Raw genomic sequence first — 27,260 nt, forward strand, 5'->3', positions numbered from 1 at the left:
TGGGTCTTTGTTGTTGCGCGCGGGCTTTCTCTAGTTGCGGTGAGCGGGGGCTACTCTTCGTTGCAGTGCACGGGCTTCTCATTGCAGTGGCTTCTCTTTTTGTGGAGCACAGGCTCTAGGCATGTAGGCTTCAGTAGCCATGGCACACAGGCTCAGTAGTTGTGGCTCGCAGGCTCTAGAGCACAGGCTCCGAAGCTGTCACACACAGCCTTAGCTATTCCACAGCATGTGGGATCTTCCCGGGCCAGGCCTCGAACCCGTGTCCCCTGCATTGGCAGGCGGATTCTTAACCACAACATCACCAGGGAAGTCCCCACACATCTGTTATTTTTTAATCAAGAAAGTAAAAACATTTCTATGACCTTCATCAGTGGACTAAGTATTAATTCATGGACTACAAAGATGTTACATGGTCATTTATAGATACAAGTAAGTCTGAGGGAAAGGGCTCCAGTAAGACAGTAAAGTACTTTGTCCAGGGAGTTGGGAATGGCTGTTGGGGAAGCAATCAGCGAAGTCAATCCCGTAAGGCAACGTGACCTGATGGAAAACTGTGCATTGAATAAATTCAACTTTAACGCTACATTGAAATAACTCCACTGCTGTTTATCTTTATTTTCTTAGATCTTAACTTCTTTACCTTAAAAATAGAAGTTTTAATATTATTCACCAAACATTGCATACTTGAGAAACAGAAAATGCTGGTAAGAATACAATGATGCACTACCAAACGTGAAATAGCTAGTGGGAAGCAGCCGCATAGCACAGGGAGATCAGCTCGGTGCTTTGTGACCACCTAGAGGGGTGGGATAGGGAGGGTGGGAGGGAGGGAGATGCAAGAGGGAAGAGATATGGGGACATATGTATATGTATAACTGATTCACTTTGTTATAAAGCAGAAACTGACACACCATTGTAAAGCAATTATACTCTAATAAAGATGTTAAAAAAAAAAGAATACAATGATGGTTGCATAAACTACTTGGCGATAGATCTGAAAGCCCCTTCTTTCTAGAACTTTGAGCAAATAATTTCAACTCTCCTACATATCAATGTTCTCTGAAAACTAAATGGGTCCAAATGGATAATCTCAAAATTCTTTTCTCCTTTACCAATTTATTATTTTGTGGTAATTTGGTAATAATTTTTGTGGTAATAATCTATTTGGTAATAATTTTTGTGGTAATAATCTATTAATTGAATAAATGTCTTGAAATCCTGGAGTTTAGAAAATTATTGAAATTAAGAATTAAAAGTGGTACAATCACTGTAGAAAGGACTTAAACATTGATATACCCCATGAGTAAGCAATTACACCCCTCAGTATAAACACCAGAGAAATTCTTTCACTTGTACACTAATAAATATATATAAATATATATAAGAAACATATAGAGATACCATTCATATGGAAAATACCCAGAAACGATTCAAATGCCAAAAAAAGTAGGGAATAAATAAATAAATAAGTTGTAGTATGTTCACTCAATTGGCTATCACAGGAGTTAAAATGAAGTACAGCTAGTTGGAACACCATGTATGGTGTTATAATATTGAGAAGAAAAAAATTAGTCTCCAAAGATTATATATAAAATTTCAATACCCTTTTTATAAAGTTAAAATAACTAAAGGGCTTCCCTAGTGGTGCAGTGGTTGGGAGTCCGCCTGCCAATGCAGGGGACGTGGGTTCGTGCCCTGCTCCGGGAGGATCCCACATGCCGCGGAAAGGCTGGGTCCATGAGCCATGGCCGCTGAGCCTGCGCGTCCGGAGCCTGTGCTCCGCAACGGGAGAGGCCACAGCAGTGAGAGGCCGTCATACCGCAAAAAAAAATAAAAATTAAAAAATAACTAAAACCAAACAACACATGTATTAGAAATATGTAAAAATATAAAACTAAGTATGTTTTCAAATGGCAATGAAATGATTATTATAAGAGTCAAGTTAGTAATTACATTAGAAGGGAAGAGAGAAGAGTCCAATGGATAAGATGGAAAAGTTTCACAGATAATGTTAACTACTGTCAATGCTCTAATTATCACACTGATTAGTAGATTCATAGATATTTTTATAGGATTTTAAATAAATAAGTAGGTGAATAAATAAATACATACTTGCATACAAAAGGCCAACGGACGGATAGATTATATCAAGAACAAAGGATTACGCTTAATCCCATTCTGTTTACTTAAATTTCAAGTAAAAAAAAATTATAAGTCCGTATCATCTATGGAAGTTATTTTAGAAAAGACTTTAAGCTCATGTTTTCATTCCGTATAGAAAACAAATGACGCAAAAATAGTAGAATATTTTGGTTATTTATGATGTCTTCTATTAGACCACCTAGTCATTTAATCAGTGCTAATAAAACAAGGAAGAAAATCACAAGCATACCACACCCTCCCCTGAAATCCAGTCCCTCTAAGGATGACAACAGTCACTATTCTCTTTTATCACCAGTCTCATCCCTGTGATCCTTCTCTGGAGTGAGGTCAGGACAGTGAGATACGAGGGTCCATCCACGGCATCTTCCTGCGCAGAGAGGAGGTTTTTTTTTTTTGTTGCTGTTGTTGTTGTTGTTGTTGCGGTACGCGGGCCTCTCACTGTTGTGGCCTCTCCCGTCGCGGAGCACAGGCTCCGGACGCGCAGGCTCAGCGGCCATGGCTCACGAGCCCAGCCGCTCCGCGGCATGTGGAATCCTCCCGGACCGGTGCATGAACCCGTGTCCCCTGCATTGGCAGGCGGACTCTCAACCACTGCGCCACCAGGGAAGCCCCTGACTTCTAACTTTTTACGATCTTCAATCCATGCAAGCTTTGAAATTGCATAAGTACTCGTTAGAACAAAACTTCAGCCCCTTATGCTTATAAAATTCACTTGTATCGACCAAATTCATGTGTCATTAGCCACACATATCTGAAGCTACTGAAACCTACTAAAATATGTGGAGAGCACACACTACTTCACCATTCAGCCACTCTGCAATCAGGCTCCTTTTTAACCCTCCCCTCACCCCTTCCTTAAAAACCTTCAGAAATTGAGGTGACCACCTCTCCTGTAATGACCAGCAGCTGCTGAAGCAGAATACATTTCTTTTAACAGGCCCCATGCTTCTGATATATCTGAGGGCGATATCCTAGGGGAATTTAAATTTATACATAATTTTTATAGGCATAGATTTAGAAGAGCATATTACATATTCAAATATATATACACGTATCTATGTTTGTATGTACGTATATGTATATCCATCCTATCTTGGGATCCCATATTTTGACGAAGTTTCATACCTAACACACATCTAGGGGCATCCATTTACACATGGCTTTGAATGAATAATCATGCAAGAAAATATCTAGACTCCAACAAATGTGTGACATCAGCAATGTCATTGGTTAAATCTTAGTGAGAAGTTTACAAATTCTCATATATAAGTTGGTGATTTTTTTCAGCTTGTAAGCCTGATCCAGAGCGGCTATCAGAAAATTGACCCCCTCTGCTCTCAAACATGACATCTGCCCTTGATACCGAACATAGGTTGTCATCACCAGCAGAAAAAGAAATTTGATTTTGGAACGGATTTCTTGAGTTTCCAGTTCAATACCGCTTCCTCACTAGGTAACAGGCATAAGTGCGAGAATTGTCCAAAAGATCTATTATACAACCATTGCATCGATCCAGTTCAAGACCAGAAAGATCAAGCAACAAACCACACACCGGAAGCATTTGCATTAAACAATTTATTGAATGCCCAGCCGGTCTGGAAACGCTCTAGTGTCCTGCTGGTTGTAAAGACTGTTGAACCCCTACCTTACCTTCCCCAGTTACAAATGTTTCAGGCAGAAAACCTTAGACCACGGGAGAGAATCCAAGCAAACGAAATAGAAAGTCATGCTCATCTGCTAATAGACCCAAACTGTCTCTCACCACTTTTGAAAACTCATATTTACAAATATGACCTACTTCATTTCTAAATCACCGTAGTTCAACCAGTGTCCAGAACCAGGATGTCAGTAGGTTTCTGATACCATGCTTCTCCCTTTCTCTGAAATGGTTCCCAGAACAAGGGTTAGCCCCATTTAACACATTGTATAGAACAGTCTCTCTCACATTGAATAGAAAGGTTAATGCGTTCTCAGGCCCTCAGAGAATCTATAAAAGAGGAAGGACAGTGTTATGAGGGGTTGGGATCATTCCGCTAGGGATGCTTTCAGGGTTTAATTTTTCCATGACAGAAACAAAATCTGTTTCCAAAGCAAGATGTCAACATCATTTTTAGCTGTCAACCACTTTTTGTGCAAGAAGTTCAGTTTTAGATGGCAATCACTTTCTTGTGCAAGGAATTCAATGCTTATCCTTCTCTTTCACTATAATAAAAGTAAATATATATAAAGCTTTTTAACCAAACTAATTGCAAAGTTATTTAGCTAACTCTCAAATTATTGCAGGAAAGTCACCCAAACAGAGAGATGATTTATGTCACAAAATATTTGTAATAGTCTGCTAACATAAGTGTTATGTCATTTGTGGACATATGAATTGTTTCCCTTTCTGGGTAACTAACTGGAAATCCTACAGACTTTGATAGTCAAAGGATTTTTTCCACAAACATTCATCTGTAGTTCATTTGTCTGTAAAAAGTCAAAGGCTTTTTATTTCATATGGGCAGCTACCTAGTCGGTATAGACCCTGAGAACAAAGCAAAAATGGACTGAATGTCTACATTTTCTTCCTTTCATCTGAGTGTTTGGTCCATATAAATATTTGAGTACAAGGCTTTCTCAGAGTTTTTTATAACTTTAATAAAGAAAAATTATTCCTTTGTTTCTAACCATAACTAATGAAATGTGGCTCCAGGCAACACATCACCAAGAAAGGAGAGGTTATACAACTTTCTGAGACCTCAGTGAAGTATGGAGCCATTTTGATTACCTGTAACCATGAGTTTCTACTTGGATTGGCTCCTTTTATTCCTTAGGTTCAACTCACATGTCTCAAAATACCAAATGCCTGATAAAATGCCTTAAGCATCTTATCTCTCTGCATGGCATTGAAAATGTAGTGTTGAGACTCAAGAACAGTTACCACCTTTCTTGTGTTCCACCTTAGGTCATGATGGCTCAGGAATAATATTTTTCTGCAGGGAGCTACCATGATGTTATTAATAAATAGCTACTCTGCTGACAAATCCATATTCGGCTCCTAATAAGTATGGGAGTGTGGTTCTCATCTCTTGTTTCTGAAATGCTGAATGCTTACAATTTCAGTTTCAGCCCACAATAGTATATCTATGGTTATAGTCACGGAAGTAAGAGGTGTTTTTTTTTTTTGCGGTACGCGGGCCTCTCACTGTTGTGGCCTCTCCCGTTGCGGAGCACAGGCTCCGGACGCGCAGGCTCAGCGGCCATGGCTCACGGGCCCAGCCGTTCCACGGCATGCGGGATCTTCCCGGACTGGGGCACGAACCCGTGTCCCCTGCATTGGCAGGCGGACTCTCAACCACTGTGCCACCAGGGAAGCCCCAAGAGGTTTTTTTTAATTCATTTTTTGCTACACAGAGATATGGCCAAAAGTTTGTTTAAGTATCATCATCCCAATTTTCCTCAAAAGAAATTTTAAAGGTATTTTTATTAACCTGAGGAGGAAATTTTTTTTTTTTTTTTTTTTTTGGCTGCGTTAGATCTGCGTTGCTGCACGCAGGCTTTCTCTAGTTTCTGTAAGGTGGAGGCTTCTCACTGTGGTGGCTTCTGTTGCTGTGGAGCACAAGCTCTAGGCACATAGGCTTCAGTAGTTGTGGCACGTGGACTCAGTAGTTGTGGCGCATGGGCTTAGTTGCTCCATGGCATGTGGGATCTTCCTGGACCAGGGCTTGTACCCGTGTCCCCTGCATTGGCAGGTGGATTCTTAACCACTGTGCCACCAGGGAAGTCCCTCCTCAAAATTTTTTGAGGAAAAACGGTCCCCTAATCAACAAGTATCAAACATGGCCTTTAGCATTTACTCTTCTCTCTTTCATACGTTCCACAACCAGCTGCCCAGTTCTGTTGATTCTACCTGTGTGATCTGTCCCACTCCTTTCTGCATTTCCACAGCCCTGTTTTAGTTCTTCATTATCCTGGATCTGTGGTGTGACCCTGGTATCCTAACTGGTTTGCCCGCCTCCTGCCTCTCTTACCCACAGTCCATCGTATATACTGCTGCCGGACAGCTTCCATTCCTCCAAGCCTCAGAAACCTGCTTGCAGCAGCAAAGCTCATGCACAACAACTCAAGATCTCTACAACTTTACCTGGAGCTTCAGGTCATTCCTCTCTTCCTGCTGTCCCTTTTATACACTCTATGCTCCAAATCAAACCAGTCACTTGGCGACTGTCCCAGATGGGGTTCCCTGGGAAGCAGACTCCAAGGCAGAGGTTAGTGGACAGAATGTTTATTAGGGAGTGCTTTTCTACAGCTGTGAAAGGGGTCATAAGGAAGTAGGACTGGACAGAGGAAGACGAGCTTCCCTGAAGGCCCAACACAGGAGGAGTTTTTGGCACCTGTCTGGTCCTGAGCTGGCGTGAGAAGACTGGGCCTTGAGGAGCCCACACTGATTCATCTTTGGATGTAGCCTACTTTGAGGGCAGTTTTCTTCATTAGGGGAAACCTCCAAAAGGGCCAACAGCTGATGTCTGCCTTCCAACAGCACTCCCAGCAGATAGAGGAATAAACCCTTTATATAATCTCTTTATTTCTCCAAGCAGATCTGAGCAGTTCATCATGCACCTGCCCAAGGGCACTTTTCTATAAGCTCAGTGGCAGGCTGAGAGCTGTCTCTCAGTGCCCATTTCTAAACTTTTTCTTTAGTAATAATACGCCTCCACCCCTGTTAAATCTCTAGTCTCCTTTGCAACTAGGTGTGACTAAGTTCCAATTTCTCATAGCATACTTTTCAACGCTCAATTTTCTGTTTTCACAGACACCTGGGTATTTATCAGGCTGATTTGTAATTACAGGTTTATATTTGGACTTTATGACCTTAAAAATAGGTTAGGAAAGCTATTCACAATTACTTGGCTAATTAGTGACTAGTTTGTCACCACGAAGCCCAGTGTTCTTTTCAGCACTTTTATTTGGTTTCCCTCATCTTGCATGGTAGACTGAAAGAAACAAATATTCCTTTTTCTGACCAGACTCTCACAAATACTGAATTTGTTACAACAAGCGAATAAAAAGGCCGCTCGGAAATGGGAACTGAAAAGTAAAAGTGATGTATGCAACTGCCAGATTGGTATCCAGAGGAACTGCTAGGCCTTCCAAGTCTCCTCCTTTCCTTTGCTTCCTGGAAGGTAGACAGGCTGATCAGAGCTGAAGCAGAGAATTTGTTCCATGAGAGGCAAGATGTGTGCTAAGGATTTCACAGCAAGAAGATGGAGGGTGAGTGGAGCCATCTACTAGCTCTGGACGGCTCATGCGAGAGACAAAAGCTTCTATCTTGTTTAAGCTACTGGCCTTTTGGTCTTTGTTATTTCAGCTGAAATTGTACATCTACCTAGTTCAATTTGCAACGCTTTTCTCCCCATTTCCATATGTCCATAGTTCACCAGTTATACAGATATCAGTTCAAACGCTTCCTCATCCAGAGAACCTTGTTGATCTCCCTACACCCCAAAGCAGGAAGTAGTATTTTCCTCTGCTGATCTCCCTTGGTAGTTTATCTATTTTTCCTTTACCTAGTGTGACACTTTTATCATAAATGGTCACTCTTGAAATAATGTCATTTGTAGCAACACAGATGAACCTACAGATTATCATACTAAGTTAAGTAAAACAGAGAATGATAAACACCATATGGTATCACTTATATGTGAAATCTTAAAAAAATGATACAAATGAACTTATTTACAAAACAGAAATAGACTCAAGACATAGAAAACAAACTTAATGGTTACCAAAGGGGAAAGGGTGGGGAGGGATAAATTAGGAGTTTGGGATTAACATATACACACTATTATATATAAAATAGATAAACAACAGAACCTACTGTATAGTACAGGGAACTACACTCAATGTCTTGTAATAACCTGTAATGAAAAAGAATCTGAAAAAGAATAGATACATATATATGTATAACTGAATCACTTTGCTGTACAGCTGAAACATTATAAATCAACTATACTTCAATAAAAAAAGAAAAGAAAAGAAACGCTCATTCTTTCCCTATTCTCAGCTCCTGTACTAAACTATAATGTCCAGCATCTGGGTGTCATATTTTCTGACCCAGCATCTAGCAAAGATCTTTTATTTAGTAGACGTTTGTATTATTTGTTGACTCAGTGAAGTTTTTTAAAATATAGGATGAAAAGGGACATTTGTGTCAATTTTCACTTAGTTTTGTAACAGAAAATGGTTTAACTCAACAGGGGTAACAGAAAAATCCCATTTCTTCTCTCACTTGACATCCTGCAGATTTGCAAGCTGATTAACACATTCCTTCCCAGGTGGAGTAAATTTTGTAGGAATACATTTTTAACCTTTTCCTTTGGTCTTGCTATCCCCTCTCTCTCTCTCTCTCTCTAGTTCTAACAAATGGCCAGAAGGTACATTTAGAGAGTGAAGTTATTACAATACAGATCCTCTAAACTGGGCCACTCCCACTCTCTTCTAGTGGCGGCAGCAGTGGTTCCAGTAGTGGTTCCCAGCAGAATCAGCCCACAAACATAGGCAGAAACCTCAGAACCCTCTCTAACCAATGGTAGATATGGCTTAGGAGCCAGGTAGCCACTAAGCTGCTTTCGCAAGCATGGAGACACACCTATTTGCCAACACTGGACCAGTTCATCTCCCACAGATGAGCACATCTGAAGAAGCTTAGCACACGAAGCAGCACCAAAAGGAAGTAGCTTCAGGCAGGCTGTCTTTGATCCTCTGTGGCTTTCACATCCACATGAAACAGCAGTAAGTTGACATACAAGTGGCAACTCATGAGAACGCCTCTGTGACCCTTCACACAGCCACCTGCAGCCCTGACTGGGGTCAAGGCCACGTCTGCGCACTCACTGGAACTATCAGAGGATTGCAGGGGCCACACGTGAAAACGTCTCATTATTTGATGCAGAACTTGGGCCCGCTATGGGCCATAGGCTCAATCCTGTGCAAAGACAAGTTCTGTTTGCACTGCCTTTATCCACACAGTGTTTTTGAAATATGAATTGGCTGCATGATTTAAAAAATAGGAAATTTTAGATACGTATCTGGACTTAGGGCTTCTCTAGAAAGATAAATGGGAGGGGCAACCAAGGGTCCAATTTTCCACACGGTGACCATTGGCTGGAGCTGAACAGAGACAGGGTGTGTACTCTCCGGCTCAGCTCAGGCTCCTTCACTCTCTCATCTCCTAGACTGAGTTGTCCTACTCGTCTGGGGAACTGGCTCCTGCAGACGTTAAACGGTTCACCCTTGCTTCACAGCCATTTCACCTATGTAGGAAAAGCAGTTTAAACCTACTGAGTACCGTCCATTCACTATCTCTACGGGAGTGACATTGGCTCGGTAGCAGTAGCGCTGTCTCTTGCTGTAGGGCAGAGACCTCCCTGATGTCATTTACCATTTTCAGTTTTCTCCTTGACACTTGGGTCTGAAGAAGCAGGGAGCTTTGCTGTAAGCTCATTTACCTCCTGAGGCTGGAAGCTATTTAAAGCTCCTAAGAGATCTGAAGAACTCTTGATACCCTCCTGATCATTCAGGATGAAGATTTTTCTGTTCTGTTTTGTTTTGCCTTGTTTTTGTAGGACCATTCAATTTACTGGGCCGATTTGGCTTTCAGTGATCATCACAGTCAGATAAATGTTCTCATGAGTGAACTCTATGGGGTCACAAGTGCAGCCTTTGCAGCCACACCAGGGCAAGTGTGCGTGCTCACAAAGTCAGCTGGCAAAGGTGCATCAGCAGATCCCAGCAGGACAACTACTTTCAGGTAATGAGGGATCATGGCATTTCCTTTCTCTCCAGAAGTCAGGTACGTGACCAATAACTTGCTCTAGTCAAGGAGCCAGAGAGGCTAATAGGTTTTTAAAAAGATTGAGGAAGGTTAACCTTCTCTCCAAGGCATAAAAGATAGATAAACACTAACTTTGGTGGACTGGAAGTGAAGCTGAAATTGGAAAATGATTTTGACCCCTCATTAACTGAAGGACTTACTAAATGTTACTTTAAAAGCATTTATGGTTCTTATCCACCCTCTCACGCCAGACTGAGATTAGCCAGGGATTTTTATGCTAAGAAAATATTAAAGGTTTACAGGTCAGGTCAAGAAGCCCTCTATGTCATTAATGACAGCCCCAAGTACTAAAGACTGATCCATGATGAGTTCATCAGTGGAAAAATATCTAAAAATATAAGGCTTTGACGGAGAACCTCATAATCATCATCATCACTCAAGCAAAAGAAATCCAGGTATCTGAAGCAGAAAACTAGATCTGAATATTACAGGTTATTCTACTCCCACGGCATTTGTAGATGGACTTCCTTCTGTCAACCAAAATGAGCCCTGGTTAAACATAACAATGAAAAAAAAAAGAAAGAAAAACATAACAATATGTGATCATGGTTTGAAGGTCCAACTACACGGCCTTTTGCTCAAGTGCCACCTCCTCTGTGAAACCCTCCTTGATCTCAAGGGCAGGGATAGAGTCTCCCTCCTCTCTTCTGAGGCACTTAATTACTTACCGTCTATTGGGGCACTTATCACATCGAATTTAAATGTTACATTTAAAAGATTGAGAGCTCAGAGTCATTGTGTCCTTGAGACCTGGCACAGTACTGTAGAATTTTCATAGATCAAGTTCAGGAAAGGTAGGAAGGAGAGAAGAAGGTGGGGGCTGGGATGGGAGAGGGGGGTTGGCGGGCTAGCAAAATGGAAGGAAACACAGGCCAGGTGGAAGGAAACAGACATTTAGCACTACTTACCCGAAGTGTCTGAGCTCTTCTTCTTGGGTCTTGAAGCACGCTGCTTCCTGTGCCTTGAGTGTTTCCCACTTTATTAGACTAGTGAACTTATCTTTCAAGATAGTTCAACACTCATTTTTGGAAAGCCTTCCTGCCTCCCTCTTCCCTCATCAGTTCTCTTCTATTCATTTCCTACATGATTTAGTTTACTTATCACCTTGGGCTCAAAGGTTTTTGATTTTGTGATTTTCAACACATATCTCTCCCTGCTAAATTGTGAACAACTTTAGGCCAAGAATTTTCTTTTGTTCCTTCAATTCCCAGGAAGAGTTCCTGGCATAGAGGCTTAATAAATGCTTGTCGAATGAATAAATTAATGAGTAGAAATCCCTAACTTTCGTACATGAACCTAAAGGGGGCCTACATTAAATTTGAAAAGTTACTTAGGATCCCACTGTGAGCATATGAATTATCTACCTATTTATTCATATCAAAGTTTTGACTCTAGGGCTGCTGTTCGATTTTCTAGGAAGTGTTTGGTTTCTGGGTCACCTTTCACAGTCAGTTACCAAGGGAGCAAGGAGAATTCAATACAATGTCAAACTCAAAAAAAGAATGAGAAAGGAAAACATATAAAAATCAGATAATTCCTTTAAAAGTCAAATATGAATTGTACTCTAATGTTCTTTCTTATTTAAAGTATAATATTCATGTTATTTTAAGTGTTTCATATTTCTTTTATTACATGAAATGACATAGAAACAAATGAACTATGGTGAGTGGACATAAAATTTACATAAGACTGTTCAGACCTGGGCAGAAGAGGCTCTTTGAGGGGAACTGTAAGTAGAGTGACTAGGGGAGGATAAGAATTGATGAAGACTAGAAAAATAAACAAGAGTGAGGCCATGAAAGGCAGCCAGCACTTTAAGTTACATTATTAAGTTTGGACTTTATCCTATAGGAAATGAAGAGCTCCTGCAAACTCTACCAGAGGAATGATGTGGTCAGATTAGGCTCTTTCCGTGTTAGTGCAGTACATACATGTGAGGTACATGTGAGATACATGTGGCTGTTGAGCACACACCAAAGCATGGCACTGGGGAGGGAGAGGAAACACTGAGAGACCTTCATGGAGAATGAATATTATTTGATGACCAATCCCATGCAAGGTGTGAGGAAATACCTTCCTTCTTTGAATGTTTCTGATCATACAGTTTAGATAACCAAATACTTCTATTTTTCTTTTTAGTTTGATTCTAATGGTACCAGGTCAAAAGTGTGGATGCTATGACTAGCCATCCCCTCTTTAAACCCAGTAGAGAGACACTAAAGAAAAAAAAATGGTAATGATATAGTCCTAAGGTGTTTTTTCCCCCTGACTTACTAAAAGCAAAGCATTTCCAATAAATCCACTGAAACTGAATCCTAATCAGCAATATATTTATCATTAATCAGAGATTTTATTTTGCTCCATTGACTGATCAAATTTTTAGTGAGCCTTTGATTAAGAGACCAGTACTAAAACTCTTGATCGTGTCAGGCGCACAGCCACTTAACCAACAATACAAGAGGACACAGAAAAAGGGTTTAAGAAAAATGATCAAAGTAAAAAGCTACAACACTCAATGTTAACAAAAGTTTTAATATACACTTGACTACAGATGCATACAATGACTACTGAATCTCCATCCATAGACAGCCAACAAGGTATGAATGAATTTATTAACTTCCAACAAAACTTCAGGTTGTGCACTTAAAAAACTGGAAACTATTTAAAAATAAAAATTAACAATGGAAGCAACAATGCTATAAAATATGATGGGATAACTTTAAAGAAAGGGTTCAAGTACTGTTTGGAAAGATCTTCAGACACCAGTCTTTGAGAAGTTTGTACATTTCCCATCTTTGCATAGTGAAACAAGAAAAACAGAAACTAAACCCACACACATTCCACTTGGTAAAACTCCACAGCTCTACGTGATTCATGTTTTATAACATGCACTTATGTGTACTGCTCATTTATCTAATAGGAGTAGCTCTAATTTGATGGGCTCATGCAGTATCCCAGGGTGAGCAATGAAGTCAGCGCACATCTCCTCATCCATGTGTTATTACTTAATGTAGCAAAAGTAAGCAGGTGAAATGGGAACTTGTCATCACTTAACACTAACTCTTGTTGGGTAACATTAAACAGTGATATGCTTGTGTTTTGAGCTCAAACGAATAAAAAGGCATATTCACACCACAAGAATCAGCAAATGAATGGCATATGCAAGAGAAAATACAACAGAGTTTGAAACTACATAACCTAATACCATCAAAAATAACTATAATCCACTGTTCACAACTGGTATGGTTGCATTATCTTTCATAGTCATACACAGGTAGCTTAAAGCTTGTGTATTTTACATATACACACAAATAATTTAACACTGGAGCATAGGTTTCATTACCTATGAAATTGCCAGTGTAACAAAAAGTTACACTGACATTTGCCATATGTACATAATATTTGGGGACCACTGTGGTCTGATTTAAAACATAACATCGCACATTTACAATGTTGTTTGTGAAATGCTCAAAAGTTAACAATAGATTTCACTTGTTTGCACTACCATGGTTTTGTATCTATTAAGTCACCGTGGTGCCTCTGGAACAGCAGTGAAATGTGTACGGTGGACTCAGCAGCAGCTGAGTATCCACTAATGAATAGGACCCAGCAACAGAGAGATGTAAACGATGTGGTGACAGGAAGAGATGCCGAGTAATCTGAGTTTCCTCCAAGCTTCCTCTAAGGGCCCGTGCCGCTTGGTAGAGGGATACACCCTGTGTCTTAGGAAGCCAAGAGTACGGCTGATAAACCTTGTAGGTAGCCCTGTGAGTACGATATAAACATACAGCTAGTTCTAGAGAAAGACTGCCTACCTGTGTAGCACCTAGGACTCAGAAAGCAGTAACAGGATTAAGATGTTAGGTTACGGTTTATTGTAGCATAGAGAAATTAAGGTTTCTGCTCTATGATTGCGATACTTCCACAATTAAAGATAACCTGGGGAAAACCCCACTGTTTCAGCAGTACATTTTTCGGACTTAATCCTTTGCAAAGTCCAAGCAAGAGTGGTGAGACTAGCGTCATGAATCTCGCCGAAGAGGAATTTAAAGCTCGATCTAGCAACTAATTTGGTTGTCATGAAGAAGTGACTAGTACAATTGGATGTCCTGTTTCTAAAAACAGGACATTAAAGAAGTGTGGGCTCTTTGGGGGCCTTCAGTAAAACTCATCTCTAGAAGGCTGCTCACTGAAAGGATCATGTACAAGTTTTTACATTCAAAACAAAGCTGGGACCAAATTTCTTTATGAAAGTATATACCTAACACTTGAACAAAAGCTATCTTGACCATAAATGGAAGAAGAATTCAATGACAGTGAATTAAATTTAGAGGGACCTGGGAACCCAGATTACATCTGCAAATCTGCCAGGAGGGGAAAGAAGGATGTGAATTTGTATATAGTAGAATCCCGTTGTAATCCAGCGCAACATTCCACCGACCGGCCATACACTGTGGGCCAAACAAGGTTTGTTGAAAATACAACACACAGAAGTAAAGCCTGTTTTAACAATGCTCACAAGAAGGTAATTGTTGTTTCTGTCCCCATGACCAGCTTTACAGTGGGTATCTACCATATATATTTTGAGGCAGGAAGTTGAAAGCATGAATGAAATATTGACAATAATAGATATGAATAAAATGGAAAGCTTAACTTCTTCCTCAAGCTTTCAACATTTAAAAATTATTTTTTAATTTAAGGCTTTAAGTTTATCCTCCTTTCACATTAAAGACAGGGAAAGAAAATTGTCAGAACCGAAAGCTAAAACCGTGAGCTTGGCACTTTTGTGATTAATTTGAGAGGGTGTCTACTTTCTTACATTATATACATGTTTATAATGACATCCAAAAAAATTTAGAGACTTAGTACATATATTTGCATTTACATAATTTTTATATTTTTCATATGGGTTATTTTGTTCTTTGTGTCCCCCACACTTTGTTTATTTTTGGTTTCAAGCATTTCATCTCATTCAAGCATTTCATTTTTTAATTGCACCTGTTTTGTGCCCCAAATCCCTGAATCTGTGGCCACATCTGTCTTTTTTGAAGCAAACCTAAGAATCACTGTACAACACGTTACAAGAGAGAAGGACAGAGACAGAAAGAAATAGAGAAAAGAACCCAAAAAGATGGGGAGCAAACAATAAACTCAAATTTACAGACAACCTTTACAAGAGAAATATTTCAGTACAGACAAGTGAAAACGATGTGTCAAAATCTCTTATTTCCATATTTACATTTATAAAAGAACTATACAATAGCTTCATTGTTCAAATTCCAGCTCCCATTTCCAAAGGATGCTCGGTCCAGGAGAAAAGACAACGGGAAAGTGAATCAACAAGAGCAGGGATGTGTGGAGCTCCTCGTGGCCTGGTCTAGACTAGGGGGCTGGGGGTCAGGCAGCTTCCATGGGCTCATCTGTCACCTTCACCTTAGGAATTCAGTTGCAGGTTTTGCTGTGGTTGGCTTGCTAGCTGCTTGTTGTATATATGCCATGCAGATTTTACCCTTTGATCTTCATGCCACTGGAGTGTGTCATTGGTAGGAAAAGAAAAAAAAAATCATGCCAAACCATTTAGAAGATATTAAGTGCCAACAGGCTGAGGAAAGAAAAAAAACATTTGCTATTTTTTAATGGTTCTTTTATTGCACTTAATTTTTGTTGTTGTTCCTTCTTCCTTTCATTGGAAAAAAAAAATTCTGAAATCGTTCTTTTTATAACATTGTCTTTTGCTCCCTTTTATTGACAGGTGGTGGGAGGAGGTTCTTTGAAATTATTTCCAAAAAGGACAGTTTTCTTTTACCCCATCCCTGTCACCCCAACTTTAGTTCTGTAGTCATCACCACCCAGTGTTTTTGTTTACAGACTTAATAGTTCCGGCAACGATGCTGCAAGTATGTCATACCCAGAATCCAACAGTGCAAGATGCCGTTCATCCAGTGCCGCTGATTCAGATGGGGCCTTGCTGAGTAGGATCGAACCTCCTCTTCTTGACATTTCTTCCAGAGTGCGTCAAAAGAAGATGCAAGCAGGGGGGAAAAATCCACAATATCAATCAGATAGTGATGAGAGAAGGGTAATGATAATGACAACAATGCTAGTTCCAGAGCAAAGTGATCAACTGGCCCCAAGGCAGATTTTCCCAAATGACTTGAAATTGAAACACAGAACAGCTCACACTTTTGGCTGTTGGTACAAACTCCCTGCCAGTGTATATTCATTTATGAATACCAAAAGAAGCTTCAAGTTGTTCATTGTAAATCACAGAAAGCCACAGGCAGCCCAATTTGTCTGTTTCAGAAGTAAATGACATGGCTAATTTTAACTAGATGTAAATTATTCCAGGGAGGCTCTCCCACTTAGGGGGCTATTAGCAAAACTAAGAAAAATTCTGCAGGTCTTATAGCTACTTCCTTCCAGAACTTGAGAGTTCTAGATCAGTGGATCAGCTTTTGTCAAAGTGGAAAAAACAAAAACAAAACAAAATACCTTTGCTCTACTCAGTTATCTTGCTGCCTTGGTGGTGTGAGCTCTTACCCTACTCTGGAACAAGCATTTTTCTTACCTAGAAAGTTGAAAACCTGAGTGCACAGTAAGACAGTACACTCAAGGGAGAATGGACACAGGCTTGGGTTAGTTAAGCAAATGCAGCAGCTTAGCTTAGTTTGAAGTAAGCAAGTTAAAATGCCTTGCTCACGGTGTCCGGTCTCCTAAAAAGAGGTTCCTATGTTTAAAAAGAGAAAAGAAAGAACCAGCAAGACACTACAAGGCAACAACAAAAGTTAGTTGCAACCTCCCCGTGGTCTGGCTTTATGTGGGGCATCGAGCAAGGGGGCTCATGCATTCAGTCTGCACACTGAGCGGGTGCAACGCAGCTGCCACCGCGGCATCATGCAAACCTGGAGACCAGCGAGTCCCCAGGATCCCTCATCCCCCTGCCCACTCACTTGGGGCCAGTTGGATACCCTTACAGCTCTAAGTACCAAAAGGATTACAGTATATTCCTCCTCGCCCAGAGGTAATTCAAAATCAGAACAATACCAAAGCTCAAAATATGTAGAAAGACATCCCGCAAAGTTCTTATTTTTTTCCGAGATGACCACTTTTATGCTTCTCTTTTGAAATAGCAAAAATAAACATCTTTAAAGAAAATCTCCCTTCTCTTTTTTAACCTTTTCATTATGGCATCTTCATTAATGGCTTAAGCATGTGGATCACTGGCTAACATGTAGTGCAAACACTATTTCCAACAGCGCTACTTTTTTCTCTTCACCATTCCCCAACCCTTCAACCCTCTTTTGGGTCAGTATTCTTAAAAGCAGCCGTTATTGAAGCTGCCCGGGAAAGAGAGGTGAGAACAAACAGGAAGTCTCCCGTGATGTATCTGTCACTGAGCTAGTTTACTTCAGAGCACAGGACCTGTGTCTCTACCTATGTTCACTGCCCTTGAAGGTAGATGTATAAGGAACCACACGCCCTGCGAGTCAGGTGGGGAAAAACAGGGACTGCTTGACCTTGTGAAATGACCCTGACGGACTAGGAGCCCCAACTTATTTAGATATGTATTGCTGGAACTCATGAGAAATGTCAAACTAACGTCAAAAGCGGATGTGGAGGAAAGATCAAGTGTGCTCGTGCTACCCATGTAAATGACTATATTGCCCTCATTCAAGTTCAGGGAACATCAGATAAATAGCCACGTTTACGGTCATCATGACAATGTGGTTCTTTTTTTTTTTTTTTGGCTGCACCGTGCAGCTTGTGGCATCTTAGTTCCCTGACCAAGGATCGAACCCGGGCCCACGGCAGTGAAAGCACTGAGTCCTAACCAGGAATTCCCTGGTTCATTTTTAAATGGAGATATGAAATTCCATTTCAGCCTGGCATACAGGCAACCTCTAGTGTCCAGAAGCTTGTGCTCCTTTTAAAAGTCAGTTTTTGAAGCTTAGATTGCATTTTTTATACAAAAAAATGTTCTACAGTATGACTGGACTCCCAGGCCAGACCAGGAAGCCAAGCCACCCTCCTGTCTATGGGAAAATGGACTCTAGAAACCAATGGGGAATTCCAGGACCATGTTTCCTCCACTGATGTCCCAGCAGGGAGAAAGTGGAGCCCCGTGATGAAGACAGAGAGGGATACTCCTGCAGCAGGCTGACTTTGAGGGTTCCTCAGGGGTAAACTGTAAAACCACTATGGGCTACTGTACGTTGAGAACTGCCTGTCAAGTCTTTTTGTTCTATTTTAATGAGAAAGCACTACTCTCATGCGTAGATGTCTGCTGCTTTTCTTCCACAGTGTTTCCTCTGAATACCTCTGCTCACTAGATTCTGAAGGCAGCTCACTTTTTCATCATAACCTGCAAGGTATTTCTGGATCATTATAAAATATTAGTGTAATCCATAAACCCTGCATTGACCCAGTTTTCATCCATTTTCACTACTTTTGAAAAACCTGTACTTTTGTCTACTATATATTATACTACATATACATCTATACAAAATTTTTAAAAAGCACTTTAGGTAACAATAACCATCTTGGAATTGCAAAGTCTCAGGTCTTCTTTTAAGGGTATGTCTATCCACCACTAAGACCTTCTTTTCTTTCCATGATGAGTCATCACCTGCCCACCAAGAACCCTTTGCCCAACCCCGCCTCCTTGGTCACCTTAGACTGAGTTCCCTTCCCCAGGGGGTTGAGTCAGGGAGCTGAAGTGGGTCTTTCTGGCCAACCCAACACCAACACCACCTGTGAGGTCTGAGTGAGAAAGTGCCTAACCCAGGAGTCGCAGGTACTAGAGGAATAGGGCTCCTTATTTTGCACTGGGATATGGTCATGTAATTAAGATAAGCGGCAGTCTGGCTATCCTCCTCATGGAAAGACTACCTAAAATTGATCCCATTTCCTAACTCTATAAAAATGAAAAGCAAAACAAAGAAAAAAGGACATTTGCTTTTTTGAGAAAATGTAATTAGCAATATTAAGTTCCTTTCAAATTTCATCCAATGTGACATTCAAACAATTCGGTTAATTTTCCTTGTGATAATCCAGATATGGTCCTTTAAATTTCATTTATTGCAAACACCTAAACAGTCCTTTCTTTAGCACTTCCAATGACAAGGAACAAGCCAAACAGAATCTCCTAGAGTTCAAGTCAGGCTCAGTAAGGACTTGTATCCCAAGTAACTTCTCATAGAGAGGAAACCACATATGTAATTCCACAGACTTATTAAATTAACACTTTTAATGTCAGGAGGAGCTCTGCCAGGCTAGGACGGCCACTCCTGCCACCAAATCCCATGCAGAGAGCAAGCAGCGGAATAATGGGACATGGCAACAGTCTTCCACAGACTGAGATTATACTATGGTTGGAAGAACTCAATATTCATCCTAAAATCTTGTGATATGAATTGCCAACAAACTATGGCATCATCTATTACCTTCAAGTTCTTTTCCTACCATCACCTAGAATTCCTCTTTTCTACTACCATTGCCTATGATGTTGATATACTTTATGTGCATATAAATGACCATATTGTTCACATCAAAATTCCTGTCTTCAAATTTAAGGAATTCAGCTAAAAAGCCATATCTAGGTTAATAACAGCAATTCTGTTCATTTTTAGATGGAGAGATGCAATTTTCTTTTTATATATTTGTCACTTTTCCTAAGCTTTAGATCCTAAATGCTACTAAAACGATCCTTCATTTTCTCAATTTTTTTCCAAAGTCCAGGGAAAGCAACAGCTCTAATGACCTAGTGGAGCAGCATGATTATTCAGCACTGGATAGGGGCCATGAGTCTCCAGGAGTCAACCAGGACAGAGGTTTGCAATCTTCCGCAGCACAATTCGTAGCTTTATTTAGTGGGTGTAGGGATGGAGAGAAAAAAAGAGCAAGGGGTGAGTGTAAATCAATGCAGATGTGGTGGAAAGTTGGACAAATTGGTGTGCCAAGGGCCTATGTTCAGTTTTCACAGGATTTCTCAGAGAAAAATCCTGACACCCCCAAAGACTGTGAGTTCATAGACTGAATTATCCCTTAGCCATCTTCATACTTGGAATATGCAATTAACTGAAGTTACTAAGGTATGCCTGCCACATTATCCAATATATCAGAATATTAAAAAAAAAATAACCTACCAAATTAAGCATTTTTTTTCTTTTTAAGAGTTTCACAACCTTGCTCATGCAAGTCTTACTTACGTTAACCAAAACTTTCAGACTCTACTATTCTGCTAAAAAGAAGTAATCTAAATTCATATTATTTTTTTGACCACAGCAATCTTGATAAAGCTTCATGATCACTTTACATACACAAATATGTACACATTCACACATGCATGTACACTCACATATGCTTATGCTTTTACCACCTATTTCAGGGGAAATATGGTTTAAAAAAAAGAACCATAAAGAACGGCAGACAGTGTCAGGAGTCAGAGCACAGCTGTATTTCTCATGCATACTCTAACAGATTATGTTTGGTATGATACTTCCTCCACATCTATGTTACTCAGTGTTATACCTAAAGAAATGTGACATTAGGAAAAAGTAGTACTTCCCCTGAGCAGTTAATATATTTTCCTTTAATCTAAAAGTTTATGTACCCTCAGATTCTTCAGGCTACTTTGCCCATTTCCCGTCTAGTAATAAAAACCCGTTTCAGGAGGGATTTCCAATAAAGGTATTTATTTAGAGCAATTCTTTTTAAAAACTGTTTTCAACTTCTGATTCTAAAGAAAGCTCTTTTGTATCTACACTGAACTCAATGAAAAAACTCGAAGTTTCAGTTCAACTAGCAAATAATTTTACTTCCAAATCACCTCTAGACTAATCATCTCCAAAACTGTCCAAATGGTGGGAAAACCTAAGCTTTATCATTCAGCACCCAAAGCTTTTTATTGCAAGGTGGAAGCAGTTATTTAAAGTTTAATACAAACCACATGGTTACTATTAAAATCTAAAGATCTAAACTCTGAAAATATAAAGCTCCTCATGGAGCAAAGCAATAGCACAAAGAGTAGCAGCTTCTCCGAATTTAAACGGCTAAAGCGACATGTTCAAGAATTCTGCCTTCATTTTTTTCTTTGTTTCAGGGCATACAAATATTTACTTCGCACTACTGTGTGCCTGCTACAATGTCTTCCTATAAGGGTCATAGGGATGGGAAGGGGTATTGACACAGCCCAGCCGTACACGTGTCTGCACAGCATCCCCAGAAAGGCTGTTTTTCTCACCTCATTAAGTATCCATTTCTCCTCTCTTTGTGTGTGTGTGTGTGTGTGTGTGTGTGTTCTGATGATTAGACATCTCTCGCAGGTATAAATAAACTGTACGGGCCTAATCCACTTATATACACAGTGATAAAGGCTTTTTTGTTTTTCCCCAAAGAAACATGCAATTCAAGCTGTGAGCTAGGCCAGGCCACTGTTTTGAGGTCCTGCTACAGAACAGTGCTCTTATCGCCAAATGCTGAAGTGATACATCTGTCACTGCAGGTGGCTGGATGGCAAAGATGCCCAGGAGACTCTTCTCCAGGCCTTTGAAACTGAGGTTTCCTAACACTAAGGAGGCATAAGCCTGGGCATGAGCCCAATTTATTTTTCTTGAGGCATATTTATGAAAAAGTTCAAAGGAGCATTCTAGAATGATAACAGATCCTGGAACTACTGCAACGTACAATGACATTTTTACAGTAATGAGACACTGAAAAGTTTTTGCTGGAATTAGGTCAGCCCAAACAAACATATATTCTTTTGTTAGGTACCATGTGAGAGACTCACCATCTGGGCAATATTTTGGTAATACCATACAAGAAATTTAAACAGGACTTGCTTACTTTGTGTGTGTTTTTCAAAGTATTTTGATGCCAAAATTACTGTTTCGCCAAACAAGTTCAAGTTTATAAATATCCCTGTAGAAAAGACGTCCCATCTGATAACACCTTTCCAACTTGAAGCCACTCAAAATCTTGTAGGCTTATGCATTAAATCTTAATATAATAACAAAATTAGCAGAAAATGTTGAATTTATTTAAATCATCTATTGGTTTGTTTTTCTTTCAAAATCAGTTTCTAATAATAACATTTTACCTGGTTTAAATATATTGAATTCAGAATTCCAAACATAAAATAGAAGAAAGTTCATAATTAAGGCAATTATTCAGATAATTCAAGGTCAGAAACTTTCAATTTCAATTGAAACTTTCAATTTAGGTCAAAAACTTCCTCTGTTAAATAGCCAGATGGAGGCAAAGTGGGTTTTGAATTTGGGTAATGGTCTTATTTCCTGTCTAAATTTGTTTCCCTAGATCTAATTGAAACTGAATTGATCACAGGGAGTGTTTGGCACAGGAGGTCTTATCTACAAACCACAATAATCAAGTCATCACAGCACGAAAAGGTATAAAAGGCAACTATCCAATGAATCCAAGGTATGGAAACATCCAAATTGGATAAACTAGGTCCAAAAACTTGGACCACAATTAAGGTTTGTTTGTGATTATCTGGTGTGTCTATTTAAACAAACTTACTTCAGTGATCAATGTACAATCCAAACTGAAAGGTCATATGAAAACACAAAGGCCTACCAATCATGTCAATATTAACAGTTCATTAGAAAATAGGAAGTGTCACAAAGCCACAGACTTCAAATTCCAATGAGAAACCAATTCAGTAGGTTAGGGAATTAATAAAACTATTTTTTTAAATCTGTTTTTATAAAATTAATGAAGCTTTTCGAATCACAAAGCTATACATGTTACATGTGAAAAATAAGAACCAAATGGTTACTTAGGTTGTGAAAATTTCAAAATGTCAATGGCATATACACCAGTTTTAAACAGATACAAGGAACTTATATCCACTTATTTCCAATGACATAGTTTCCTCGATTATCTGCATATAAATAAATGTTTCTCAGGATGCTTGCTCCTAAAAGTTATTTTATCAAAGAACTTCTCCTTTAAGCAGTGCATGTGAATGCCTTCGACATTTCATGTTTTCCCACTTGCCTGAAGATGATATTTGAGGTTCCATGTTTCTTCATTTCTGACCCATTTCTGAACAAAAATATTTATTTTTAGCAGTTTTATTGTTGAAACTCAAAATCTGGTAGCAGGAACTCAAAACTTAGTTATGTAAGCAGAAAAGAGAAGTACCAGAGCCACTGAGAAGAAGACATGCGGCATTGCTTACTTAAATCCCCATCCTGTGCCCCCAAGGACAATAGCTGCTACCAGGATGGCACCAGCGATGGAGCCTATTATGAGATTGGTGGCACTAGGACCTGTGACAAAGGATCATGGGAAGAAAGTCATATGAGCCGACCACTTTCATTACCACCAGGGACAGGCACATAAGCAGTTTCAGGAAGTAAGTCCCCTGCATAAAAGATCACTAAACACTTAAATCGCCTTTATTTATAGACAGCTACTGCTTGGATTCATCTACCTGGAAATCCAAAGTTTCTGCACCACTGACAGAATAATTCATTCCGTTCACCTTTTGCAGAATTTGAAGCAAATTATGGATGCCCAATAGCTGCCGTTGCCCATCTTTCTTCTCCTCCCCTTTCCCAGTATCACGAATCAAACAAGTAAAAGAGCGAATAAAGAACACGCCTGCGTTAGAATTCATTCAATCTGACTGGCAAATGAGGGCATGAAAAGAAGTAAAACTATTCCACTGAAATGCTCTTTCAAGCAGCACATAAAGTTGTCTGAATGCTAAATTTTTTATCCCCCGTTGGAGACAGTTAAAATGTAGAAGTCGGAAGGAGGGTATCAAATAAACAGAAACGTTGAAGCTCTCAAAGAGCTTCACTGTACAGACCCATACAGTGTTTACACAGCAACATGGGGTTCCAAAGACAAGATATAAAGGAAGCATAAAATTCATTTGGGTAATTCTGTAGAAATGGGAAAAAGATTCCTTCGGTTCTTTTGAAAATTGAATCTATCTTCAATTTTCCAGTTATTGCTAAGAGAAATCTGAGACTTAGAGATAGTTAAAAAAAAAAAAAAGAGAGAGAGAGAGAGAGAGTCGGAAAGACAGCAAGAAAGAAAATGCAAGGTGGAGCTTCTATCAGTTGTTTAAGAGTTGAAACATACAGTAAATCCTCTCCACCCACATGGAAAATACTTTAGCTCACTGTTTTTAAATGTAAGAAACGCTAACTTCAGCAAACGAATTATTCTAAGTATCACAACCTCCAGGATGCTAATATGCAGGTCCAGTGCTCCTAACGGCAAGCCACTTCCAGTCCTAACTATACCTCTCTGTTTCAGAAGTCACGAGGCCAATTTTCATAGTTCCCCTAAGATCCTGAGTTTGTGTATACATTCATTTCTGTGTAAAAAAATTCTCTTTTCTGCTCACATCAGTGCCCTCAACTGTGTACATAAATGGATGCCACTTTTAGCAGCACCAAAATTGTGTGCATTGTATGTTTTCACTCGGAGACCTCCCAGTGCTGTGGGCATGAGTGGGGAGGTGGAGGATGAGTGAGTCTGGGGGACAATGGGAGGCTGGGGGATGTGGTCTTCACAGGCTAACCACTGAGGTTCTACAGAACATAAATCTCAGTGGCCTGTAGAGACACACTGAAGATAATAAATAATAATGAGAGCAGGAAAAGCAGATTACCTACTGTATATTGAGCACTTACTACATGCCGGGTAAAGTTCTAAGCTCTTGACAAATATTATTTCATTTGATCCTCACAAAAACCTTACGAGATAGGAACTATGATCATCCCTGCTTAATAGATGAAGAAACAGAGGCTTCTAGAAGTTAATAAGAGACAGAGGCAAAATCTGAACACAAATTTGTCTGACTCTCAAGCTTATGCTACAAATTGAGGGTCAGCGAACTACAGACCACAGGCCAAGTATGCCCCCGATGCTTTTTTGGCAAAGAAATTTTATTGGAACACAGCCACGTTCATTGGTTTACATACTGTTTATGGCTGCTTTCATGCAGAGACAGCAGAGGTACGCACAGGCTATGACAGACACCCTGCGGCCTGCAAAGCCAAAACAATTTACTATCTTTAAGATTGCTAAACATTATCCCATTTAGCTGTATTTCCTCCCCACATTTTTTTCTGCTTTTGTTCTTTTTTTAAAAATTTTTATTTTATATTGGAGTATGGTTGATTAACAATGTTGTGTTAGTTTCAGGTGTACAGCAAAGTGATTCAGTTATACATATACATGTATCTATTCTTTTTCAAATTCTTTTCCCAGTTAGGTTGTTACAGAATATTAAGCAGACATCCTTGGGCTATACAGTAGGTCCTTGTTGGTTATCTATTGTAAATATAGCAGTGTGTATATGTCAATCCCAAACTCCCACATTTTAATAAGGAATCAAATTTTGAAACAAACTTTCAAAAAATTTGTATTGCCGTCTACATTCCGTATGCTTTAGAAATGATTTGTACTTTACCAGCCCAGAAAGCATAGGTTGGGATTAGAATCAATACATAATCCATGAGAAATGATTCCTGATTTACAATTATAAACTAAGGAGTAGAAGTAAAGGCAAAAATCCCAAACAAAACCAAAAAAAAAAGCTCTGTGGAATCCTCAGTGACTAAATGAACATTAATACTATCAGTTGAACCAAAAAGTGTTAAAACCATCTATATCATACTATGTGGATTTTTTTTTTAAAAAGCTATATTTCTGTTTTTAGCAATTATGGCAAAATTTAGAATTGGAAGGAAAAAAACCAGTAAACTAATAGACAAAAAGAGTGCAGAAACCAAGTTAAATAAATAAATCTATTTTAAAGAAATACATATATGCTTATACGGACTTACCTGTCACAACCAGAAAAAGCCACAAGCTAACAACAGTGGAAGGGTAGATGAAACAAAGGTTGGTAACAAAGACTATGCCTTACAGCAAAGGCCTTGGATTTTGCCCAGCTCTAAATTTTTCCAAGGGAAATTTATTAAAATTCATCCCTTCTGTTAGTACATTTCAGTTATGGCCAATAAATAGTATAAAATGATATAAAATGGAATTTATATACTATAAAATAATATAAAAAATGGAATTGGGATAATTTTTTAGAAAACTACCTTTCTTCAAGGAGGAATTTCACATAAATGTATATAGAATTTCTCCTGGAAAAGGAATGTTGCTTCTGTATATAATCCAGTTAACAGACCCAAAGTGAAATTTTACAGGACAAAGTTCTTGTTTTCTCTAAATATTTTACCTCTGTCATATACAAGTAAGTAAGGAGAAATAAAATATTTATTTTCTAACAAGTAAAGAGAAATAAAGTATCTTTTCCAGTATTTTAGCTTCCCTTGAGTTAATTAGCTTCACAGTCCATACAGATGGGATGTGAGTTAGAAGATCCCAGTCTAGTCAAAGCCCTTCAGTCAGGGGAGAGAAAGCTTAGGTAATCTTCAACACAAAGTGACACCTCTGGACTCCTCCTCTCTTAATGCTATTTTGGTGCCGAGGTCTCCCAGGCCCGTACTGTACTGTGTGCAGCAACTAATGGGACTAAGGAGGAACGTGTGTGATGTTAGCAACAAGCCCGTGGTTTGGGGAGGTTGAATAGAGTTTATCTGGTGTTTCCTTAAGATACTAGGAAATCATTCCTGGGCCACTGAGGAGGGTTACCACCACTACACTGAATAGAAAAGACAGCATGTGTGGGGTATTTCTGTCATTTGTAAATGCTTTCTCTGTAATTAGAGGGGGAAAATATTAGGATAATCTTTTAGTCTACAGATTGGCAACCTCATAAAAGCAATATCCCATGGAGAAATGACAGCTGTTGTGAGGATGTGGATCAAGTACAGAGCAACCTAAATTAAAGCACCAATGAGAAGAGCTGTATTTCTGTGTAGGGCAAGTGGCACACAATATATTTATTTATACACTTGTTATTTTTAAGACAAACGCACCAGATAATTTGCAACTGTTCACTTAAGGTTTGCACTAAATATCTTCCCTTTCTTAAGGCTCCTTGTTTCCAAATATTTATGTAAACTTCTGATTTGAATGATTAACCTATTCTATAAGAAGAAAATAAAGGCAGTATCCTGAATATCTTCTTTTTTAAAAAAAATTAAGCTGAAGCCTCCTGTATCACTCTAAATAAATGGAGGAAATATTAGTGGCTACATTTGGATTATCTTTAAAAGGAGCTACAACTGTTGATAATTCCTAGCTGTATACGTGGATCTATTTG

At 39.3% G+C, this 27,260-nt stretch overlaps 1 protein-coding gene across 2 annotated transcripts in view; it reads right to left on the reverse strand.

Moving 5' to 3' along the window:
• Positions 1-12,548: 12,548 nt before the first annotated feature.
• The window catches only part of ADAM23 (ADAM metallopeptidase domain 23), a 164,616-nt gene continuing 149,904 nt past the window's right edge, over positions 12,549-27,260 (reverse strand). The window contains exons 25-26 of one of the 2 annotated variants that reach the window (XM_067740872.1): positions 23,238-23,328; positions 12,549-16,038 (exon numbers count right to left, since the gene is read on the reverse strand). In XM_067740872.1, the coding sequence (XP_067596973.1) occupies positions 15,990-16,038; positions 23,238-23,328 (140 nt within the window). In that variant the 3' untranslated portion in view covers positions 12,549-15,989. The remainder of the gene's footprint in view (positions 16,039-23,237; positions 23,329-27,260) is intronic. The other variant, XM_067740873.1, reaches the window with a different exon arrangement.

The sequence above is a fragment of the Pseudorca crassidens genome, chromosome 6 (assembly GCF_039906515.1).
Source record: "Pseudorca crassidens isolate mPseCra1 chromosome 6, mPseCra1.hap1, whole genome shotgun sequence".
In the NCBI taxonomy this organism is placed as follows: domain Eukaryota; kingdom Metazoa; phylum Chordata; class Mammalia; order Artiodactyla; family Delphinidae; genus Pseudorca; species Pseudorca crassidens.